Source organism: Ursus americanus, chromosome 6 (genome assembly GCF_024610735.1).
Source record: "Ursus americanus isolate L20-20 chromosome 6, mUrsAme1.1.p, whole genome shotgun sequence".
NCBI lineage: Eukaryota > Metazoa > Chordata > Mammalia > Carnivora > Ursidae > Ursus > Ursus americanus.
The window spans coordinates 27,865,341-27,883,617 of record NC_142132.1 but is presented as its reverse complement, the minus strand read 5'-3'; the positions used below and the strand labels follow the sequence as shown (position 1 = coordinate 27,883,617).

Here is an 18,277-nt window from a genome sequence, read left to right as displayed (position 1 = left end):
GGGACGGCTGAGGGAGAGAGAAGCAGACTCCCTGCTGAGCAGGGAGCCCAATTTGGGGGGGGGGGGGCTGGAGGGCAGCAGGTCTCCATCCCAGGACCCTGAGATCATGACCTGAGCCAAATGTTAAGGCAGACGCTTAACCAACTGAGCCCCCCAGGCTTTTTCTTTTACCTGAAACAGTCAATTTCAGAATGATCTGCTGACTGAATCTGAGTCTTTGGAGGAAGTTTCCTCACTGAGCACAGTCAAGTTTAGGGCCACTGCCCTAGAGCGTTGCAAAGATTCTAAATCAGTAAGGGCAGGATAGTACTTTTTCACTCATGGACAAAGATTCACTATACCTTTGTGATGGAACAGGCATTGTGCTCTATGTTTGGGATCCTGCCTGAATAAGACAGGCAACCAGCCTCCTGCCCTCCTGGAGCTCACGTTGTAGAGTGTGGTAACAAACAATACATAAATAAATGATAAACCAAATAATGACAGGGTGTGGTGAGCGCTGTGAAGGAAATAAACCAGATGGTGTGATAGATTAAATCATAGAGAATGAAGCCCTAGTGCCACTGTATTGTCGTGAATTAACTTCTCTCCTGTGCAACAAGAGTGGTACGAGTTATATACAGTTTTTGAGAGAACTGGGAAAATAATTAGTGTTCTGTGGTTGCGATGAGGATCTGGTCTGATAAGGTCCTAAGTAAGCGGTGGGAAGCTTCTTTGAATATAGTAGTGGTCAGGCAAGTCCCTGGGGATGTAACGCTTGCTTGAGATCTAAAGGATGAGAAAGAATCAGTTATTTAAGAACTGAGGAAGTGACCTTGAGGTTGGAAAAACAGAAGGTGCAAAGTCCTTGAAGTGGAACACAACTTGGTAAGTTTCAGATCAGAGAGGCCAGGGCGAGCGAGAGAGCAAGTATTATGGCATGAAACTGGAAAACAGGGGTGAAGATCATCCGGGTCCTGGTGGGTCTTAGTAAAGAATTTAAATGTCATTTTCAATGTATTGATACCTTATAAAATATCCTAAATTTTAAGAGACTAGAATGAAAAGGATCAATGGAGACAAATGTGTATGGAACGTCTGTTAGCTATCATGACAATATCCATATGTGTCATATTAAAATGAAAGAGCTTGACTGGGGTGCCTGGGTGGCTCAGTCGGTTAGGTGTCTGCCTTCAGCTCAGGTCGGGCTCCCTGCTCAGTGGGGATTCTGCTTCTCCCTCTGCCTCTCCCCCTGCTTGTGCACTCGCTCTCTTTCTCTGAAATAAATAAAATCTTAAAAATAAATAAATACAGAAATAACAAGAAAAAACTTGACTGGCTTTTTTCCTGGATAATCCCCAACAAACCAAAACAGAGAATGGTTCAATTGCTGCATATTTTGGTTAATCTCGTTGATCAAAACTGTTCAGTTGTGTCGTTTTGTTTTGTTTTGTTTTGTTTTGTTTTGTTTTGTTTTGTTTTGTTTTGTTTAGAGAGGGGTGGAGAGAGAAGATCTTAAGCAGGCTCTGAGCCTGACACTGGGCTCAATCTTACAACCCTGAGATGATGACCTTAGCCAAAATCAAGAGTCTGAACCACCCAGGCGCCCCTGGTTGTGGTGTTTTTTTGGTCTCTCACGACTGAACCTGGACCTGTCAGGACATAAAGCATCCAAAGTGTCTGTTACTGCTGTGACAGACTGCATCACTAACATTTGGCATGGCTTGGCCCCAAATCAAAGCCAACTCCCCCCCCCCCCCACCGCTTCCCTCTGGAATGTGTCACATCGCAGCTGCAAGCTGTTGCTAGTGATGGCAAGCTGATGAAAGTAACAAGCTGCTGAAACCCTATCAGTTGGCCTTGCTCATGGTGTGAGTCATCTGTTCGTCTTTGAATAGCCAAGGGTCCAGCACTAAAAAAAAAAAAAGTGCAGATAAAATAATATATTTGTATCTCTATTATTAAAGATGGTGTCAGTTTTGAACGTTGGTGAGGTCCTGAGCCAACAGCCAAGAAAGAATTCTTGAGACATCTTTGGTGCAAAAAGGTGATTTTATTAAAGCACGGGGTCAGGACCCGTGGGCAGAAAGAGAAGCTGCACTGGGGTCGTGGGGAGTGGCCCATTATATACTTTCAAGCTGAGAGAGGGTAAGGGGTAGCAGAAGCCTCCCAGGTATTTTGGAAACAAGGTTTCCAGGATTCTGAGGGGACTAGCTATTGTTAGGAAAAGGTCATTTATTACTGTTTACTAAAAACTCGGTCATGAGACTCTTCAGATATCTATCAGTGGGTCATATGCTTGGAGGATGATTGCCAACATGTATCTTGGGGGGTAGAGATGAAGTTTCCGAAGGAATTTTTTTTTTAAGATTTTATTTGACAGAGAGGGGGGCGGGAAGGAGCACAAGCAGGGGGGAGTGGCAGGCAGTGGAAGACCAGGGACTTGACGCGGGGCTCCAGGGCTCTATCCCAGGACCCCAAGATCACGACCTGAGCAGAAGGCAGATGCTTAATCAACTGAACCACCCAGGCGCCCCAAAGGAACTTTTATATGTTAAAGTAGACTTACAGGATCCTGGGGATTGGGCTAGGATTGCCATTTGCCTTTAGAAAAGTATTAACGTTGAGGCAGCCGAGTTCCTAGAGGAATGTCACTCTGCCCTGTTTCAAGGACTTGTGTGTAAGTAGTAAGGAAATTTAATAATTTTTCTTCTGCCTTTGTTTCCCACATCAAAGATGTGTTTTAACGTCTTCATGAAAGAATTTAGAAGGCATAGATTTGCATTCTATGATGTCAGAGAAGGAAGAAACATCACTTGGAAATATTATTAATCTTTCATCAAAATGGTACCAGAATGCACCAGGACAGAAAGGAGAGGACTCAGGTTGGATGGGGGAAGGAGGGCTGGGGAGGAGTGCTCTCTTGGAGGAGGAGTCAGGCTGATTTTGGGGGCAGGGCATCTGTCCAGTGCTAGGACCAGGCCAATTCCTATAAGATGACATCAAAGGCCATTTGGTTCCATGTAGGCATAGACCCCTGTGGGTAAAAGTAAAGCCAATTCCTGGTTTGTTCCTCCTAGAAGAAAAAGACCTTGTAAGGAAACTTCTGAGTTCTAAGAAAAGACCCTATCATGTGTATCTTCAGGGCTCTTCTTATATATGGATAGAGTGTTTCCTACAGGCTCCTTCTCTTCCTATCTATTTGCAGAAGCTTGAAACTGGTTTAATGAGGAATAAAGAATCCTTTATAATTAGAAGTAAAAATCAAAAGGTAAACAAATCTACCTTAAAATGCAAGTGTCTAGTTGAGGTAATACTTTGGGGAAAAACTCACTCTTTTGTGTATCCATCAAGATACATCTAAGTAATATTATTCTATCTTTTACTATTTTCATGAGAAGACAAGAAAGAAGGTATCTGGGGATCCGGAAGGAAATAGTGGAAGGAAAAGGGAAGCTGAAAAACTGAAGACAATTTTATTTTTATTATTTTTTAAAGATTTATTTATTTATTTAAGAGAGACCTAGACAGAGAGAGCTAGGGGGGAGGGGCACAAGGAGAGGGAAAGAGAGAATCTCAAGCAGCCTCCCAGCTGAGTGTAGAGCCTGACGGGGGCTCCATCTCATGACCCTGAGATCACAATCTGAGCGGAAATCAAGAGTCAGACACTTAACCGACTGAGCCACCCGGGTGCCCCATGGAGACAATTTTATAGTAAATGTTTATTGAGACCCGGCCTTAAGAGTCTACCATATATTATCTTTTTTTTTCTTCTATTGGTTGGTAAAATATGTAGCACCCTAAGAAATAGATTCTCCATTTGAATAGAATGAATAATTTTTACAAAGTGTTTTATAAATTTATAAATCACCTTTATAAATCATGTTTCTTTTCTTTTTCTGGTTGTCTGCATTAATGAAGCAAGATAGCCAAGCTTATCTTTTCCTTTTCCAAATAATATTGGTTGTATTTTACTAACACATATCATGACAACAATCCAGCCGGGTAGTTACGGTAATCCTTAGCTTGTAAATGAGGCACTGAGGCTCTGTGAGATTGAGTAGCTTGCTTGCCTCGTGCTTCCCACACTTCCCACACTTTAATCATTCCTATGCCACATTTGATGTAGTCTGATACTCTCAGAAAAACCATCATCATCATTCTTGATGAAATGGAATACTACCTTGCTATTTTTTTGTTTAGTGTTTTTACTTAAATTTACTCACTTTGTTTTTTAAGGGAAACTTTGCACCACTCCCATAAATGCAAAGCCAGTATAGATCGTAATTCATAGAAGGTAATCTTTAAAATAAATACAGTGAGAATAAAACTGTGAGTAAATTCTAATTCTGAGCTTGAGGTCTACTCTGCGTTTGTTAAAAAATGAGACCTGTCAGTGTTAGAAAGTTAGGACCAAACAGAAGCTTTTCTGCTTGACATATTCGGAAGAATCTAAAGAAACTGATAAGAGAACAACTTTTTCACTAAGTGATTTTTCACCAAGTGATTATTGGCTCAGAGCATAACCCAAAATTGGCTCCTGCACCACCTGAATTATCCTTGAGAACATCTTGAGTACTACCCATGATTCTTCACCCATACCTTGGGGAATACCTGATTTGCCCAAGAGAACAGCTTGTAAAGGACAAAGCTGGGATTCAAACCCCCATCTGCCAGTATCGAAGTCTTCCCATCGTGCAATGTGGGCTCCCCACTCAACTGATTTCAAAACTTTGCTCTGTTTGTCTTCCCTTGACAATATTTTATCCTGGTGCGTCCATGAGGCTTAGTGATGTCATGACCTCCAATGTCTTTCCTGAAAATGTGCCTGGAATCTATACCACACTCCAGAGGAAGCCTGACCCCTGTGGGGCCTGGTGGGACTGTGCTCTTTTGATGTAATGCTGTGCTTTTTCTAGCACAGTCTGGGAATGCATTGCCTGTTTAAGCAGCTGGGCCACATTGCTGTTTCTTGTTGTACTGTGGTCAAGTTAACGTTCCCCCTCACCCACACCTCCTGTATGATAATTGTCTGTTTGAATATGTGTACAGTGTTTCACAGGAAAGAGACATCTGACTTCATATGGTATTAAGTCAGGTCTACATTAGCCAAGTAGGGGACTGAATGACAACGTGGATTATGATTCTTTGGCCTTTGACAGGACTTCCCTCAATTGCTTCACACACTATTGTAAAATGTATCAACCTCTCACTCTGCTCACAGATGGTGAGTTCACTGAAGGCAGGGGCTGTGAATTTATCTTCGTATTCTGATTTCCTATCAAAGCACCTGGCACAGAGGTGTACTTAATAAATGTGTGTTGAATGACTGAATTCACTTGACTCAAGAGTCATAGTAAAATTAAAATTGTTCTTGAATTTAATAAAATTGCAATGCTCTTTTGTTGTTTTTGTCTATAATCACTGATTCTTCTTAAATTGAAACAGGTTTTTTTTATATTTTAGAAAATAGGAATCAACTCTCCCATACAGTTGACACTTGAACGACATGCATTTAAACTGCATGGGTCCACTTATATGCAGACTTTTTAAAATAAATACAGTATAGTACTGCAAATGTATTTTTTCTTCCTTATGGTTTTCTTTTTTTATTTTATTTTATTTATTTATTTGAGAGAGTGTGTGAAAGACAGCATGAGCCAGGGGAGGAGCAAAGGGAGAGGGAAAAGAAGGCTCCCTGGGAGCCTGATGTGGAGCTCGATCTCAGGACCCTGGGATCATGACCCGAGCCAAAGACAGACGTTTAACTGACTGAGCCGCCCAGGCGCCCCTTCTTATGATTTTCTTAGTAATGTTTTCTGTTCTCTGGCTTATTTTATTGTGATAACACAGTATATAGTACATATAACATATGAAATGTGTTAATTGACTATGACTATTATGTCACAATACAACGATGTCATCGGTAAGGCTTCTGGTCAACAGTGGGCTATTAGTAGTCAAGCTTTTGGGAAGTAAGAAGTTAAACATGATTGTCAACTGCACAGGGCAGGGGGGTTGGCACCCCGAGCCCCCATGTCATTCGAGGGTCAGCTGTACTATAAATCACCCTTAGGCCCCTTCTGCCTTCCAGGAGTTGGGCATATGACCCCAGACTGACCAATCAGAGTCACCATGATAGTTTCAGAGACAGGCACATAACCCAATTTGTGCTATGAGAGTCAGGCCCAAGAATCAGTAGTTCGTTGCCTGGCTGGTAAAATACAAGCTTGAAGCTGCTGATGGACATCTGGTCCCTTCATGGGGAGAGACCATGTGAGAATGAAGTCACCACTGAAGATAATAAAATCAAGAAATGGAGAAAGAGTTCAGACCACATATTTGGGGCACCTGGATCCAGACGTGCCTGAAAACTCCTCTTATAAATTTTTAGTTAGCTGAGCCACTAATGTTCCATCTTTAAACTACTGGTTCAGGGACACCTGGCTGGCTCAGTTGGTTAAGCGTCTACCTTTGGCTCAGGTCATGATCCCAGAGTCCCGGGATCGAGTCCTGCATCAGGCTCCTTGCTCAGTAGGGAGTCCGCTTCTCCCTCTGCCTGCTGCTCCCCCTGCTTGTGTGGCCTCTCTCTCTCTGACAAATAAATACATAAAAATCTTTAAAAATAAATAAATGAACTACTGGTTCACAAATGCCAGCCTGAGATAAAACATTTACTGTTCCATAGCAAAGTGAGAAAAATAATTTGATTTATAAGGCCCTTTATCCTGACATTATATCGTTCCTAATTTTTGGCATTAAAGCATTTGTGAATGGATGGCAATAACAGCGATTGTATTTTTCGAATTGTCCTTAACAGAAAATGAGACCATTAGTGGGCCTTTTATCTATCCTTCGTCTTGGTCGCTCCAGCTGCTATGACAAATTACCGTAGGCTTAAACAACAAATGCTTATTTCTCACAGTTCTGCAGGTTGGGACGTCTGCCATCAGCATGTCAGCCTGGCCGATTCGGGTGAGAACTTGCTTCCCGGCTCGTAAATGGCCTTCTGCTTGTTGTAGGCTTCCATGGCAGAGGGAGAGAAAAGGTGGCTCTCTTCCTCTTCTCCTAAGGACAGGAGTCCCATGACGGGGGCTCCGCTCTCCTGACCTGATTGCCTCCCACAGACTCCACCTCCAAGTGCCATCACATTATAGCTTCAGATTCAGAATTTGAATTCTGGGGAGGACACAAACATTCAGTCCATAGCACCCTCCATTTAAAAATGTTTTTTATCAGCCTGTGAAATTAAAGTCTGCTATAAATGATAACATGTAAAATACAATATTTGGACATATAATAAAAATTGTGGTCCTTTTATTTCTTAGTTTATTTATACTTCATTGGAGTCCAGAAAGCACTAAGGAAACTCACTTGACTCCTTTGATCTAATGCCCAGGAAGGACTCTCTCACAGGGACTCTCTAAAAGCAAGTCAAAGAGGTCTTTCGTCCCTCGTCCTGGGGGGTAGACATAGATCCGAGTGATGATTTTATTTGCCTGTTCCCTGGGACTGTGCCATGAGAAGTGGTGTGCCAGCAGGAAAAAAGCACCACCCGGAGGGCTTCTCCTTGGCACTTGTCACCTGTTCTGTAACAGCTCCCTCCCTTCTGAGTGATGCTACATCCCTCATGTACCGGGGCCTTGATGGGGTGAGGGTGAAGGTGTTCAGGGAATGGCGGTAAGTGAAGGGAATGAAGGTAAGAGAAGGAAAGATCCATGAGGGGAAGGAGAGTAAGGCAACCCAGTCAGTGGGGGGACAAATAAGAAAAAATGAGAGAGAGAAAAAAAGCCTTTATAAATAGTGGAATTTAACTTTTGGGAGGAGAGAGAGGATTGATGTTTGCTTAGGCATTTGCCCAGGGGGAATGTTTACTCATGGTTTACTAGCCAGAATGAGCTTAGTGTTAAAGTAGAAATGAAGTAATATTCCAGGCTGGAGGTTACATGATAATGTCATGCAGGGTGTGCGCTGGGAATGTGTGTCTTAGACAAATCACAGTACCACACACGTGCGATGAGGCTCTGGACACATGAACTTTGATGTCTGACAGCAGATTTGTCCCAAGCCATGCTGTCCCACTCACTTGATCCTTGTTTTTGAGATGACTGGCTCGGGTTGGGGTGTTCCCTGCAGCCATGGAAAAAGTGAATCTTATTGGTTCACTTATGACTAGACTCAGTGTGGTCTGGATGCTATCCTGTGTCTTGGACCTATGCTGGGTTAGGCTTCTAGCAAGTTAGATCATAGATCGGGAAGCTAAACACGCGTGCGTGCAAACACACACACACACACACACACACACACACACACACACACACACACACATCCTTAGAAAGAGGTATGGCTAGGACCAGCCAGGCTCTTTCCTGCCACAGGGTCCTTGGGCTTGCTCTTCTTTCTGCCTGAAACTTTTATTCCTATTCTCTGTAAGCCTTTCTTTTTCTTATGCTTTACACATCGCCTCTGCGGAGAAGTCGTCCATAACCATCCTATCTCAGATAGACCCCCTGGCATTTCTTCTTTCAGCACCTTCTCAGACACTAATTCTTTTTACGTGCTTATTAGCTTTCGTTCTTTGTCTCTTCCTCCACATCCCTCTAACTCCCAAAAGGGAGGAACCATGTCTCTCTGGTTCACCCACTGCTTCCCCTACTCTTAACACAGGGTCTGACTCATGAATGGGACTCAACTTTTGTCAGATGACCAAATCAATACATTAACTGCTATGAATTCATATCCTGGATCTTTAACAGATAAAAACTTGACACTACTGTATTGGGATCTAATTGTGTTAGAATCCGATTTCAAGCTGTTTGGCTATTACGAGGGCTCCTGCTCTGGCTTTTCCTTCAAAGCGTCCTGGAGGTGGAAGGAAGAGCTTGGGATGTTGCATATTGTTTATTGATTTTTGATCCTTTGGGAAACGGAGAAGAGCCCTCATTTGAAGAACAATTCTGTCTGTAAAGTCTCTGGAGACCCTTTACACTTTCTCTTGTTTTAGTTTTTGAGCCAATGGTGCGTGCTCCCAGTCCAGTGACAAGCAATTTGGTACAAATAACGGGAACTATTTGAGGCAAGACACTACAGTTATCCATAGGTTAAAGTCCCTGCTGTCAGAGACATGTCCCTTTACAGAGAGAAAATGTTGTCATGGTCACCTCCTGAGTCAAGTTGACTACAGCAGCCCTCTTCTTTAAAAATAGTTTTAGCTTCTGTTTTTTCCTGTGCTGTGTTTTACACACATTCACTCAAGGTGGGAGCGTGGCAGCCCTACCTCTCAGGATGATGACTACAATTGGTTGTTTGTGTTTTATCTATTTATATCCAACCCAATTTACAAGAAAAAAAATTGAAATAGTTTATATATTCGTTTTCTCTTACTCCATAACAAATCTATTACTGCATAACTGCCTATTTCTATCACTGCATAACAAATTAGAGGCTTAAAACAGCACAAACATATTATGTTGCAGGAGTCTGGTCATGCTTTGGCCAGATCCTCTGCTCTGGTCGCACAGGGCTGCACTCAGGTGTTGGCCCACGCTCATCCAGATTATTGGCTCAATTCATTTCCTTGTGGTGTAGGACTGTGATCCCCATTTTCTTGCTAGCTGTTGGGTGGGAGCAATCTCCCCTTCTAGGGGATGCTCCTCCCCATAGGCAGTTCACAACCTAGCTGTCGGCTTTCTTCCTCGGAGGGCAGCCAGAGAAACTGCTTGTAAAAGGCTCATCTGATTAGGTCAGGCCCACCCTGGGTAATCTTCCTTTTGATTCACCTAAAATGACTGATTTGTTTCCCTATCATGTTGCCCTGCCCAGGTTCAGCTGCCCTCTCAGCTGGCCTTCAGCAGACTCCTCACTGACTCAGCCTTGCTCTTGCTGCAGCCAGCTCTTAAGGCTACAGCCGGGGTGATCATTCTAAATCTAATCCTGCCACTCCCTGAGTGGAACCCTTTAATGCCTCCTTGTTCTTCCTAGGATAAAGTCCAAACTGTGATATGGTTCAAAGGTCCCTCATGATCTGTCCCTCCCCACCCCACTGGCCTCCACTTTCAGCTTTCAGCTCTTTGCTCAGTCCCCCACCTTGTCACCTCACTTGCTTCCCATTTCTTTCCACCTGGTCCATGCCTCTTTGTCTGACCTTATTACAACTCGCCTTGGACTTCACGAGCTCTGGGATGCCTTTCCTGCCCGATAGTCCCAAGACAGAGTAAGGACCTTCCCACAGGCTCCGCACTCCCCGCTGTATGAGCAATCATCACAATGCGGTGTAATGACCTATTGTCATCCCGACCAGATTGTGGCTACCCAAGATCACAAGCTGTAGCTCTTACATTTTTTGTAGTCTCTGCATTGAGCAAGGACTCATACATGTCCCCTGAATGAATGAATGATGAATGGATGAATGAAAATACGTGCCTGTCTCAGGGAAAACACCATGACTATACTTTGCGGGCATCAGCTCTGCTAAGTGACTATGTACCCGGGAACCTGAAAACAAAGGAAGTGATATTCAGACAATCTGGGAAAACCAAGTGCGTGTGGCAACCTTAGGCATAAAATTCCACTGAGAAGTCTCAAGAAGCTGCTGCTTTCTAAAAACAAAAAGAGAACCAAGGAATATGGGATTCAAATTGGGAAGAAAGGAAAAATACAGAGAAAGCATTAATCACCTGAGGAGAGAATTCCCTTTTCAAATGCGAAAAGATACGTTTTCTTCTGTTTTCCTTTTGACCACAGATTGAGAGATTGCTAAAGTCACAGAAAAATAAACCGTGTGTTAATCTCTTGACTGGCCTTCTGAAGAGGGTGGGTCTTCACAGCTAAAGCACCTTTTGTTTTCTGAGGGTGTGGGAATACTTCTTGAAAGGAGATCACTCAACGTTAGTTAGTCAGTTAGTTAGTTAGTTAGTTAGTTAGTTAGTTAGTTACTTAGAGCCTGGGTAGGGGAGGTGGACAGAGTGGGGGGACCTGAACAAGTGGAGGGAACTGGAGCCTGCCCTGTCTCCCTGAGGCTGGGCTCTGAAACGGGGTGCATGGGAAAGAACCCTCACCAAGCCCCGAGGACAGGGGACTCCGGAGCCCCAACATACCTGATGGGAGTGTGTGAACTTGTGTGCTCGTGACTACACACCTCTTCAAAATCTTCACTAACATCTCCTTCCTCAGTAACGCTTAGTACAGAGGGGTCCTGGGGAGCTCAGCGAGGCGGGCAGTGCTGGGCAGCGCCGGTACAGGGACAGGACGGAGCCGGTCCACAGCAGCACCTACGTTACACTCACAAACCCAGAAAATGCTCTGAAGGATGCACGTTATGTAAAATGCCCATGTACGGAAAGGAGTAGCAGTATGTAGGTATTCGTGTGTGCAAACCTTGGCTTATTGAGAACCTATTGGCTATTGTTCAAATAGTCCTCCGGGATTTCAGAAGACTTGGTCACCTGGCCTTACTGTGGGAACAACATCAATGATGAGTCGGCTCAGCCTTTCAGCCATTCATTCAGAAATCTCCCTTGAGTGCCTGCTATGTTGCAGGCTCCGTGCTAGACTGGAGGTGGAGTGGCCAACCAGCCGGAGCTGGTCTCCAGATGCAGTGTGGACTGACGTAGAGCCTTCTGGATCCAAACCATACCCCCAGAATCAGAAAATCTTACCGGACACTGCTGAATGGACGCACTGCCACATCAGAGGCTCTAACCCTGGGAACAGAGACCATTCTGAATTGTTCTGAATATGTTTATATTTAAATATGTCCCAGGTAATAAAATAGAAAGAAAGCTCCATCTAATGGGAGAGCAGGAACAAGCCCTTCTGACGCATGGCCCCAGCACCATGATCCCCAGGCAGGGACTCTTGGGGCCACGTCGTGTCCATCTCCTTCCTAGCTGACCCGGGGCTGCGCTGGCTTTGCTAAGACTCTGCCTCCATGTCCTGAGTTGGGAGCTCTCCTCGTTGGGGTGGCTTGAGGGACGCTTCTCTTGAGATGGAAGTTAACCTGGAAGAAAAAAAGAAGCAGCTAGGAGAGTAGAGGAGTCAGTTTTCTATTTCCTGGAATTGAACTTGGGGAAGACCTGTTTGGCCCTGCTTTCACCACAGTTCCAGGTCCTGAGGGCAAGGGACTAAGGAACATTATTACAGCAGCGCGGGTGGTGTCAGGCTTGGCTGATCGTCCCAAGAAGTGGTGCATAATCACTGGTGATACATAGGGTGTACCTGGATGAACTTACACACCTATTCGACCATATTCTACCAGTATTAGAAGAAAAGTACATCTACACCTCAAACAGCAATTTCACTAACACTGTTGCGCAGGACGGGAGCTACGATTGACGGTGCGGTAATAACCCCCTTTGTGCCCATGTGTGAGTCACAGGCGTCGTGCTCAGGCACGCCAATGAGTCGCTCAGACCTTCAGATCAAAACTTGCTGCTGTAATTGCTTGAAAATATAGATAGAGACAATGCAGATTATTGCATGGATTCTTAAATTCCAAATTTCCATGTGCAAGGAATGCATCCTCGCCAGCAGTACACTGAAACTTGCCCTCTGGCCGTGGCACGCAGATGTCAAGATGCCTCTGACTGACAAGTGTAGATCTGCTGGAGGTGGAACGATCCTAGCAAGAGGGAGTGGCGCAGTGTTCTAACCACACTCCCCTGAGGGATCCTTGGCTTCCAAGCCGTTGGAACAGTTTGAGCTGCTGAAGCCAGCTGGGAGTTGAAAAACAGGCAGAGAGCTCTCCATGGGGTTATTTTCTGCCTCTTCCACAAAAATCCACAGCCAGCTTTTCTGCTAGTTCCCCAAAGTAGAGGAAATCAGAGCTAACGGTACTATATCATTACCATTTTGTGTCTAGTAATTCAGAGATCTAGGAAAGAGAGAGAGAGAGAGAGAAGGCAACAAAATGAGGGAAGGACAGAGGAGAAGGAAAAGGCCTGACCTCTGGCCAGATGTGGGAAAAAGCAAAGAGGACACTGGACGACTCTGGGAGATATGTGAAAGAGCTCAACTGTAACATGAAAACCCTCTAGTAAATAATCTTTTTTTCCTTCTTTCTTCCCCCAGCCAGACGGATCTCTGCTTAGGTTCTACTGTGATCAACAAAGGGATTCTTAGCTGTTTTTCTCTCTGGGAACTATATCCAAAAGACAATTTTTTTTCTTTCTGGGTTATATTTGACATAATGATAGGTTATGTTAATTTATTTAAAGGCTATACGACAAAGGAAGTGAAATCTTTTGCAGTAGAGTACGTGCCTTCAGAGGATTTGCAGTTGTTCGAATCTGGCATTGAAGAGCACTTGTAAGACAGGGCTCGTGCATGCGGCTGTCAATCAGTCATTTGATTTTAGGGTAGAACAAGAAAAAGGGATGGGAGAAGATATTTGCAAATGTCTCATCAGACAAAGGGCTAGTATCTAAAATCTATAAAGAACTTATCAAACTCAACACCCAAAGAATAATCCAATCAAGAAATGGGCAGAAGACATGAGCAGACATTTCTCCAAAGAAGACATCCAAATGGCCAGCAGATACATGAAAAGATGCTTAACATCACTTGGCATCAGGGAAATACAAATCAAAACCACAATGAGATACCACCTCACACAGTCAGAATGGCTGAAGTTAACAAGTCAGGAAACGACAGGTGTTGGTGAGGATGCAGAGAAAGGGGAACCCTCTTACACTGCTGGTGGGAATACCAGCTGGTGCAGCTGCTCTGGCAAACAGTATGGAGGCTCCTCAAAAAGCTGAAAATAGAGCTACCCTATGACCCAGCAACTGCACTACTGGGTATTTATCCAAAGGATACAAACATAATGATTTGAAGGGACACATGCACCCCAATATTTATAGCTGCAATGTCCACAAGAGCCAAACTACGGAAAAAGCCCAGATGTCTGTCAACAGATGAATGGGTAAAGAAGATATGAGAAAGATAGATAGATAGATAAATAATATATATATATATATATATATATGTATAGAAACAAAAATTAACAAAATAGATGAACGTAGGAGAAGGGAAGGAAAAATAAAATAAGATAAAATCAGAGAGGGAGACAAACCATAAGACTCTTAACTATAGGAAACAAATTAAGGGTTGCTGGAGGGGAGGGGCTGAAGGGATGGGGTAACTGGGTGATGGGCATTAAGGAAGGCACAGGATGTAATGAGCACTGATGAATCACTAAATTCTACTCCTGAAACTAATAATATGCTGTATGTTAATTAAATTGATTTTGTTTATTTATTTATTTATTTATTTATTTATTTTAAGATTTATTTATTTATTTATTTATTTATTTATTTGACAGAGAGAGAGAGACAGCCAGCGAGAGAGGGAACACAAGCAGGGGGAGTGGGAGAAGAAGAAGCAGGCTCCCAGCAGAGGAGCCTGATGTGGGGCTCGATCCCAGAACACCGGGATCACGCCCTGAGCCGAAGGCAGACGCTTAACGACTGAGCCACCCAGGCGCCCCAATTAAATTGATTTTAAATTAAGAAAAAGGGGTGGGGGGAGAGAAAGCTGGTTGGGAAACTGGGACCAGATAACAGGCTGCCATGGCAGAGTTAGTCTTTGCTTCCTGCATCAGCAAGTAGATGTAGTTTATAATGTGCAGGAGCTAAGAATAGAGGGAGGAGAGGGGAAAGGGGGAACTATCTAGAAATTTCAGAGGACTTTTCAGAGGATGTAAAGAACTCTTTATTAGGATCCTTGTGTTAAAATAAGGGGTTATGAATACAGGTCGTAAGCTGAGCATGAGGCCCTGTAACACAACAGGCTGGTTAAGAAGGCAGCCCTGAAGGCCCGAGAGAGCTTGCAATGGCAGCTCCACTTACTGGCTGTGTGACACTGGACGTGCTTCTTACCTTCTCTGAGTTTCAGTTTCCTTGGCCATAAATGGAATACTTACATGCTCCTGACAGAGTTGTTAAGGTTAAATGAGATCATTCTGGAAAGCTCTCATATTGTGTCTCATACATAGTAACCAATCAGTAAATGGTATCTGTAACTGTATTTGAAAAAAACAAGCTACTTGACTGCACAGAGTTAACAGAGAAAGGGGCGAGTGGGTCGGCTAAGCTCTAGAATTGTACAGAGAAGGAACTGGACAGAGTGAGAAGGCCCTAGGGAAGAGTGGACCTGTGGGAAACAAGGTCTATAGGTGCTCATTAAATAGGACTGCCTCATTACCTTTTCCCCATTTGAGAAATCTGAAGATTAGCGTCCATGATCTCTGAGTTTTAGCTCTGAGATCCTAATCTAAGATGACCAAAGCTGAAAAGCTCCAGCCGGTAGGTTAAAAAAAGTTCTTGCTCCTTGTGCTATCTCTAAGAAACACCCGTGGAGAGTTGAATACCGGAGATCAGCTGGCTCTTTTGCTGAGGTGAGTGGCCAGTAAGACTGTCTGGCACATGGGGCACCAGGAGGGCACAGAGCGCCATCTGGTGGTAGTCCCAGCTGATGGCATAATAGCATGCCACCCAAGGGTGTCCATCTAGCAAGGTCTCTGGGATTTACAAACTAACATTTGTTGAGCACTTTCGATGTACAGGTCACTGTACTAAATGCTTTATATGCACTTTCTCATTCCAACCTCTTTTATAAGACTCTTAACTATAGGAAGAGTTATCACCAATTTACAGAGGAGGAAACTGAGGAATACTGATTAGGTATTGTCCAGGGTCTGTGGACAAATGAGCCAGATTTAGAAGATAGTGCTTTTCATCATTATTCTATGTTAAACAGAAGAAAGGGAAAAAGCCAAAAGGAAATGGTGAAGGATATAATAGGAGAATGACAGGAGAAAAACAAGTATACGAGAGCAATTTTTTTTAAGTGAAAGAATGAAGCTCAGCAGAGATTAGAACCATGCAGTGGGTTGTGATTGTTCCAGTGCTCTGTGAAGGTCAGCCTAACTCACCAGTTTTGGTTCCCCAGGACCCACGGTCACAGTCACTGTCTCTGGGTCGAACCCAGGTGCTGTGGCGGTGACAGTGTAGGTACCTGGAAGCAGCAGCCTGAAGTAATCGCCATGGTCACCTAAAAGTTACAAGAACATAAGTCAGTCTGCTGATTAGAAATCTGCCATTTGGGGCCTTGATATGAAAACCATCTGAGGGTTTTAGCTGACCACAAGGTTGATTTTTTTAAAATAGCGTGATGAAACTGGTTAAGAGCTAAAAGAATCTTAGGTTATTTCATGTAATAAGAGCATGGGCTTCTCAGCTCACGGGACGCAGAAGTTGCTCTGTACTGAGAGTATTGCGTTTAATTCTATACCCTGTATTTTAAAACAAACTCATGTCCAGGAAAGGGTCACTCGGAGAAAGGTTGAAAGATCTATGAATGTTTTGTATGGTAAAGAAACTACATGAGACTTCTGTTTCAATGTTTGAAAAGCCACTGTGAAGAAATGGCATCTACCTAAAAAAATAAGAATGAGAACTATGAGTTTAAATTGTAGGAGGAAGATTTTGCTAGATAGAAGCAAAACTACTGTGACAAACACAATTATAAAAAAAGAAATGGACTGCTTTATGAAATCGTGAGCACTGAAGCAGAGAACGAATGAGCATCCATGGAAAAGCCACACAGTTGTGCAGTGCACAACCTGCATTTATGGACATGGTCCTGCACTAAAGGACATGATGGCCCTGAGTTAGAAAACCAGCTGTCAGTGGTGTTGTATGAGTGTAATCTTCTATTAAGTGGGAGGGCTAGACTAAATAGCCACTAAAGCTCTGATTTTGAGAATTCTTTTTTTTTTTTTAAGATTTTATTATTTGTCAGAGAGAAAGAGAGCACAAGCAGGAGGAGTAGCAGAGGGAGAGGGAGAAGCAGGCTCTCCCCTGAGCAGGGAGCCCGACGTGGGACTCAATCCCAGGACCGTGGGATCATAACCTAAGCTGAAGGCAGATGCTCTACTGACTGAGCCAGCCAGGTGTCCCTGATTTTGAGAATTCTATTTTTAATATTTCTTCCATCACCTTCTAAAGGGGAAAATAAAAATCAAAAGAAAGCCTATTTTTCTATGGCAGGGATATAGCATTTTGGCTAATGACTTTGTATCTCTTTAGAATCAGTTGTGACCATGCCTTTGAAATTTCTTTTAAGCAATGAATAATTGAAATAATAAATGCAATTAAGAATGGGACAGACTATAAATACTAAGGAAGTCTCTTCTCTGCCCCCTGTTAAATGTCTGTAATTCCTTTAAAAATACTTAAGCAAAAGCAGTGAGTTATTATGCATATGTTGGATACTGTAAGTTATACCCCAGGGGCTGTCATTTTCTTAACTGGGGACTTACACCCAGGAATGCTTAGCCAGCATTATATCAGAAAGCCCCAATTACAGATACAGCTATTACAAGGGCTTCAGTTATCTTTGTCTGTAATCAACACTAGATGCTTTTCTAAGTAGCATAATGAATGTTAGCAATGAGCTTTTTCAGTGGTGAAATAAGTAATTTGTTAATTTAGCATAATGAGTATTGAAATTGGGCTCTTATTGGTAGAATTAGAGGTATTCAATATATATCGATTGGCTAGAATGTTTCAGAGACATTCCCTATCTGTGCGTGAATAGGGTATAAAAATCTAGCAAGCCCTGAAGTTCTGAGGGATGCCTGGGTTTGATGCCTAAACAGTCCTGGGTCCAGCCACTGGTATGGAGGATTCTGGTTGTCTGATGCTTGACTACGAGGCTATAGAATCCTGCCTTTAGAATGTTGCTGCTTTTGCTTGAATGAGCTCTCATGTCAGATGTGTTGGGATCCACCTCCAGTAGTATTAGCTATCTCCTTAAAGTTGAGATTTCATCCAGTTTAACCAGACTACAAGTCTGAACTGTAAGATGCCTGCATGCTATTAGGCATCAGTGTCATAAAATGTGGGTGAGCCTTGCTCGTATAGAAGTTTTGGGAGATAGGCAATTTTTACCCGCCCCTGACCTCTGGTAACTACTGCTCTACATTAAAACCAAAACAAACATGGAAGGAAGGAAGGAAGGAAGGAAGGAAGGAAGGAAGGAAGGAAGGAAGGAAGGAAGGAAGGAAGGAAGAGAGGGAGGGAGGGAGGGAGGGAGGGAGGGAGGGAGGGAGGGAGGGAGGGAGGGAAAGAAAGAAAGAAAGAAAGAAAGAAAGAAAGAAAGAAAGAAAGAAAGAAAGAAAGAAGGAAGGAAGAAAGAAAGAAAGAAAGAAAGAAAGAAAGAAAGAAAGAAAGAAAGAAAGAAAAAGAAAAGAAAGAAAGAAAAGAGAGAAAGGAAAGGAAAGAAGGAAGGAAGGAAG

General features: G+C 43.3%; 1 protein-coding gene across 3 annotated transcripts in view; it reads right to left on the bottom strand.

The window, feature by feature from the left end:
- Window positions 1–5,341: 5,341 nt before the first annotated feature.
- The window catches only part of CPN1 (carboxypeptidase N subunit 1), a 30,521-nt gene continuing 17,585 nt past the window's right edge, over window positions 5,342–18,277 (bottom strand). For all 3 annotated transcript variants that reach the window (XM_087862804.1, XM_087862806.1, XM_087862807.1), the window contains 2 exons: window positions 15,911–16,029; window positions 5,342–11,977 (listed from right to left, as the gene is read on the bottom strand). In XM_087862804.1, the coding sequence (XP_087718930.1) occupies window positions 11,864–11,977; window positions 15,911–16,029 (233 nt within the window). In that variant the 3' untranslated portion in view covers window positions 5,342–11,863. The remainder of the gene's footprint in view (window positions 11,978–15,910; window positions 16,030–18,277) is intronic.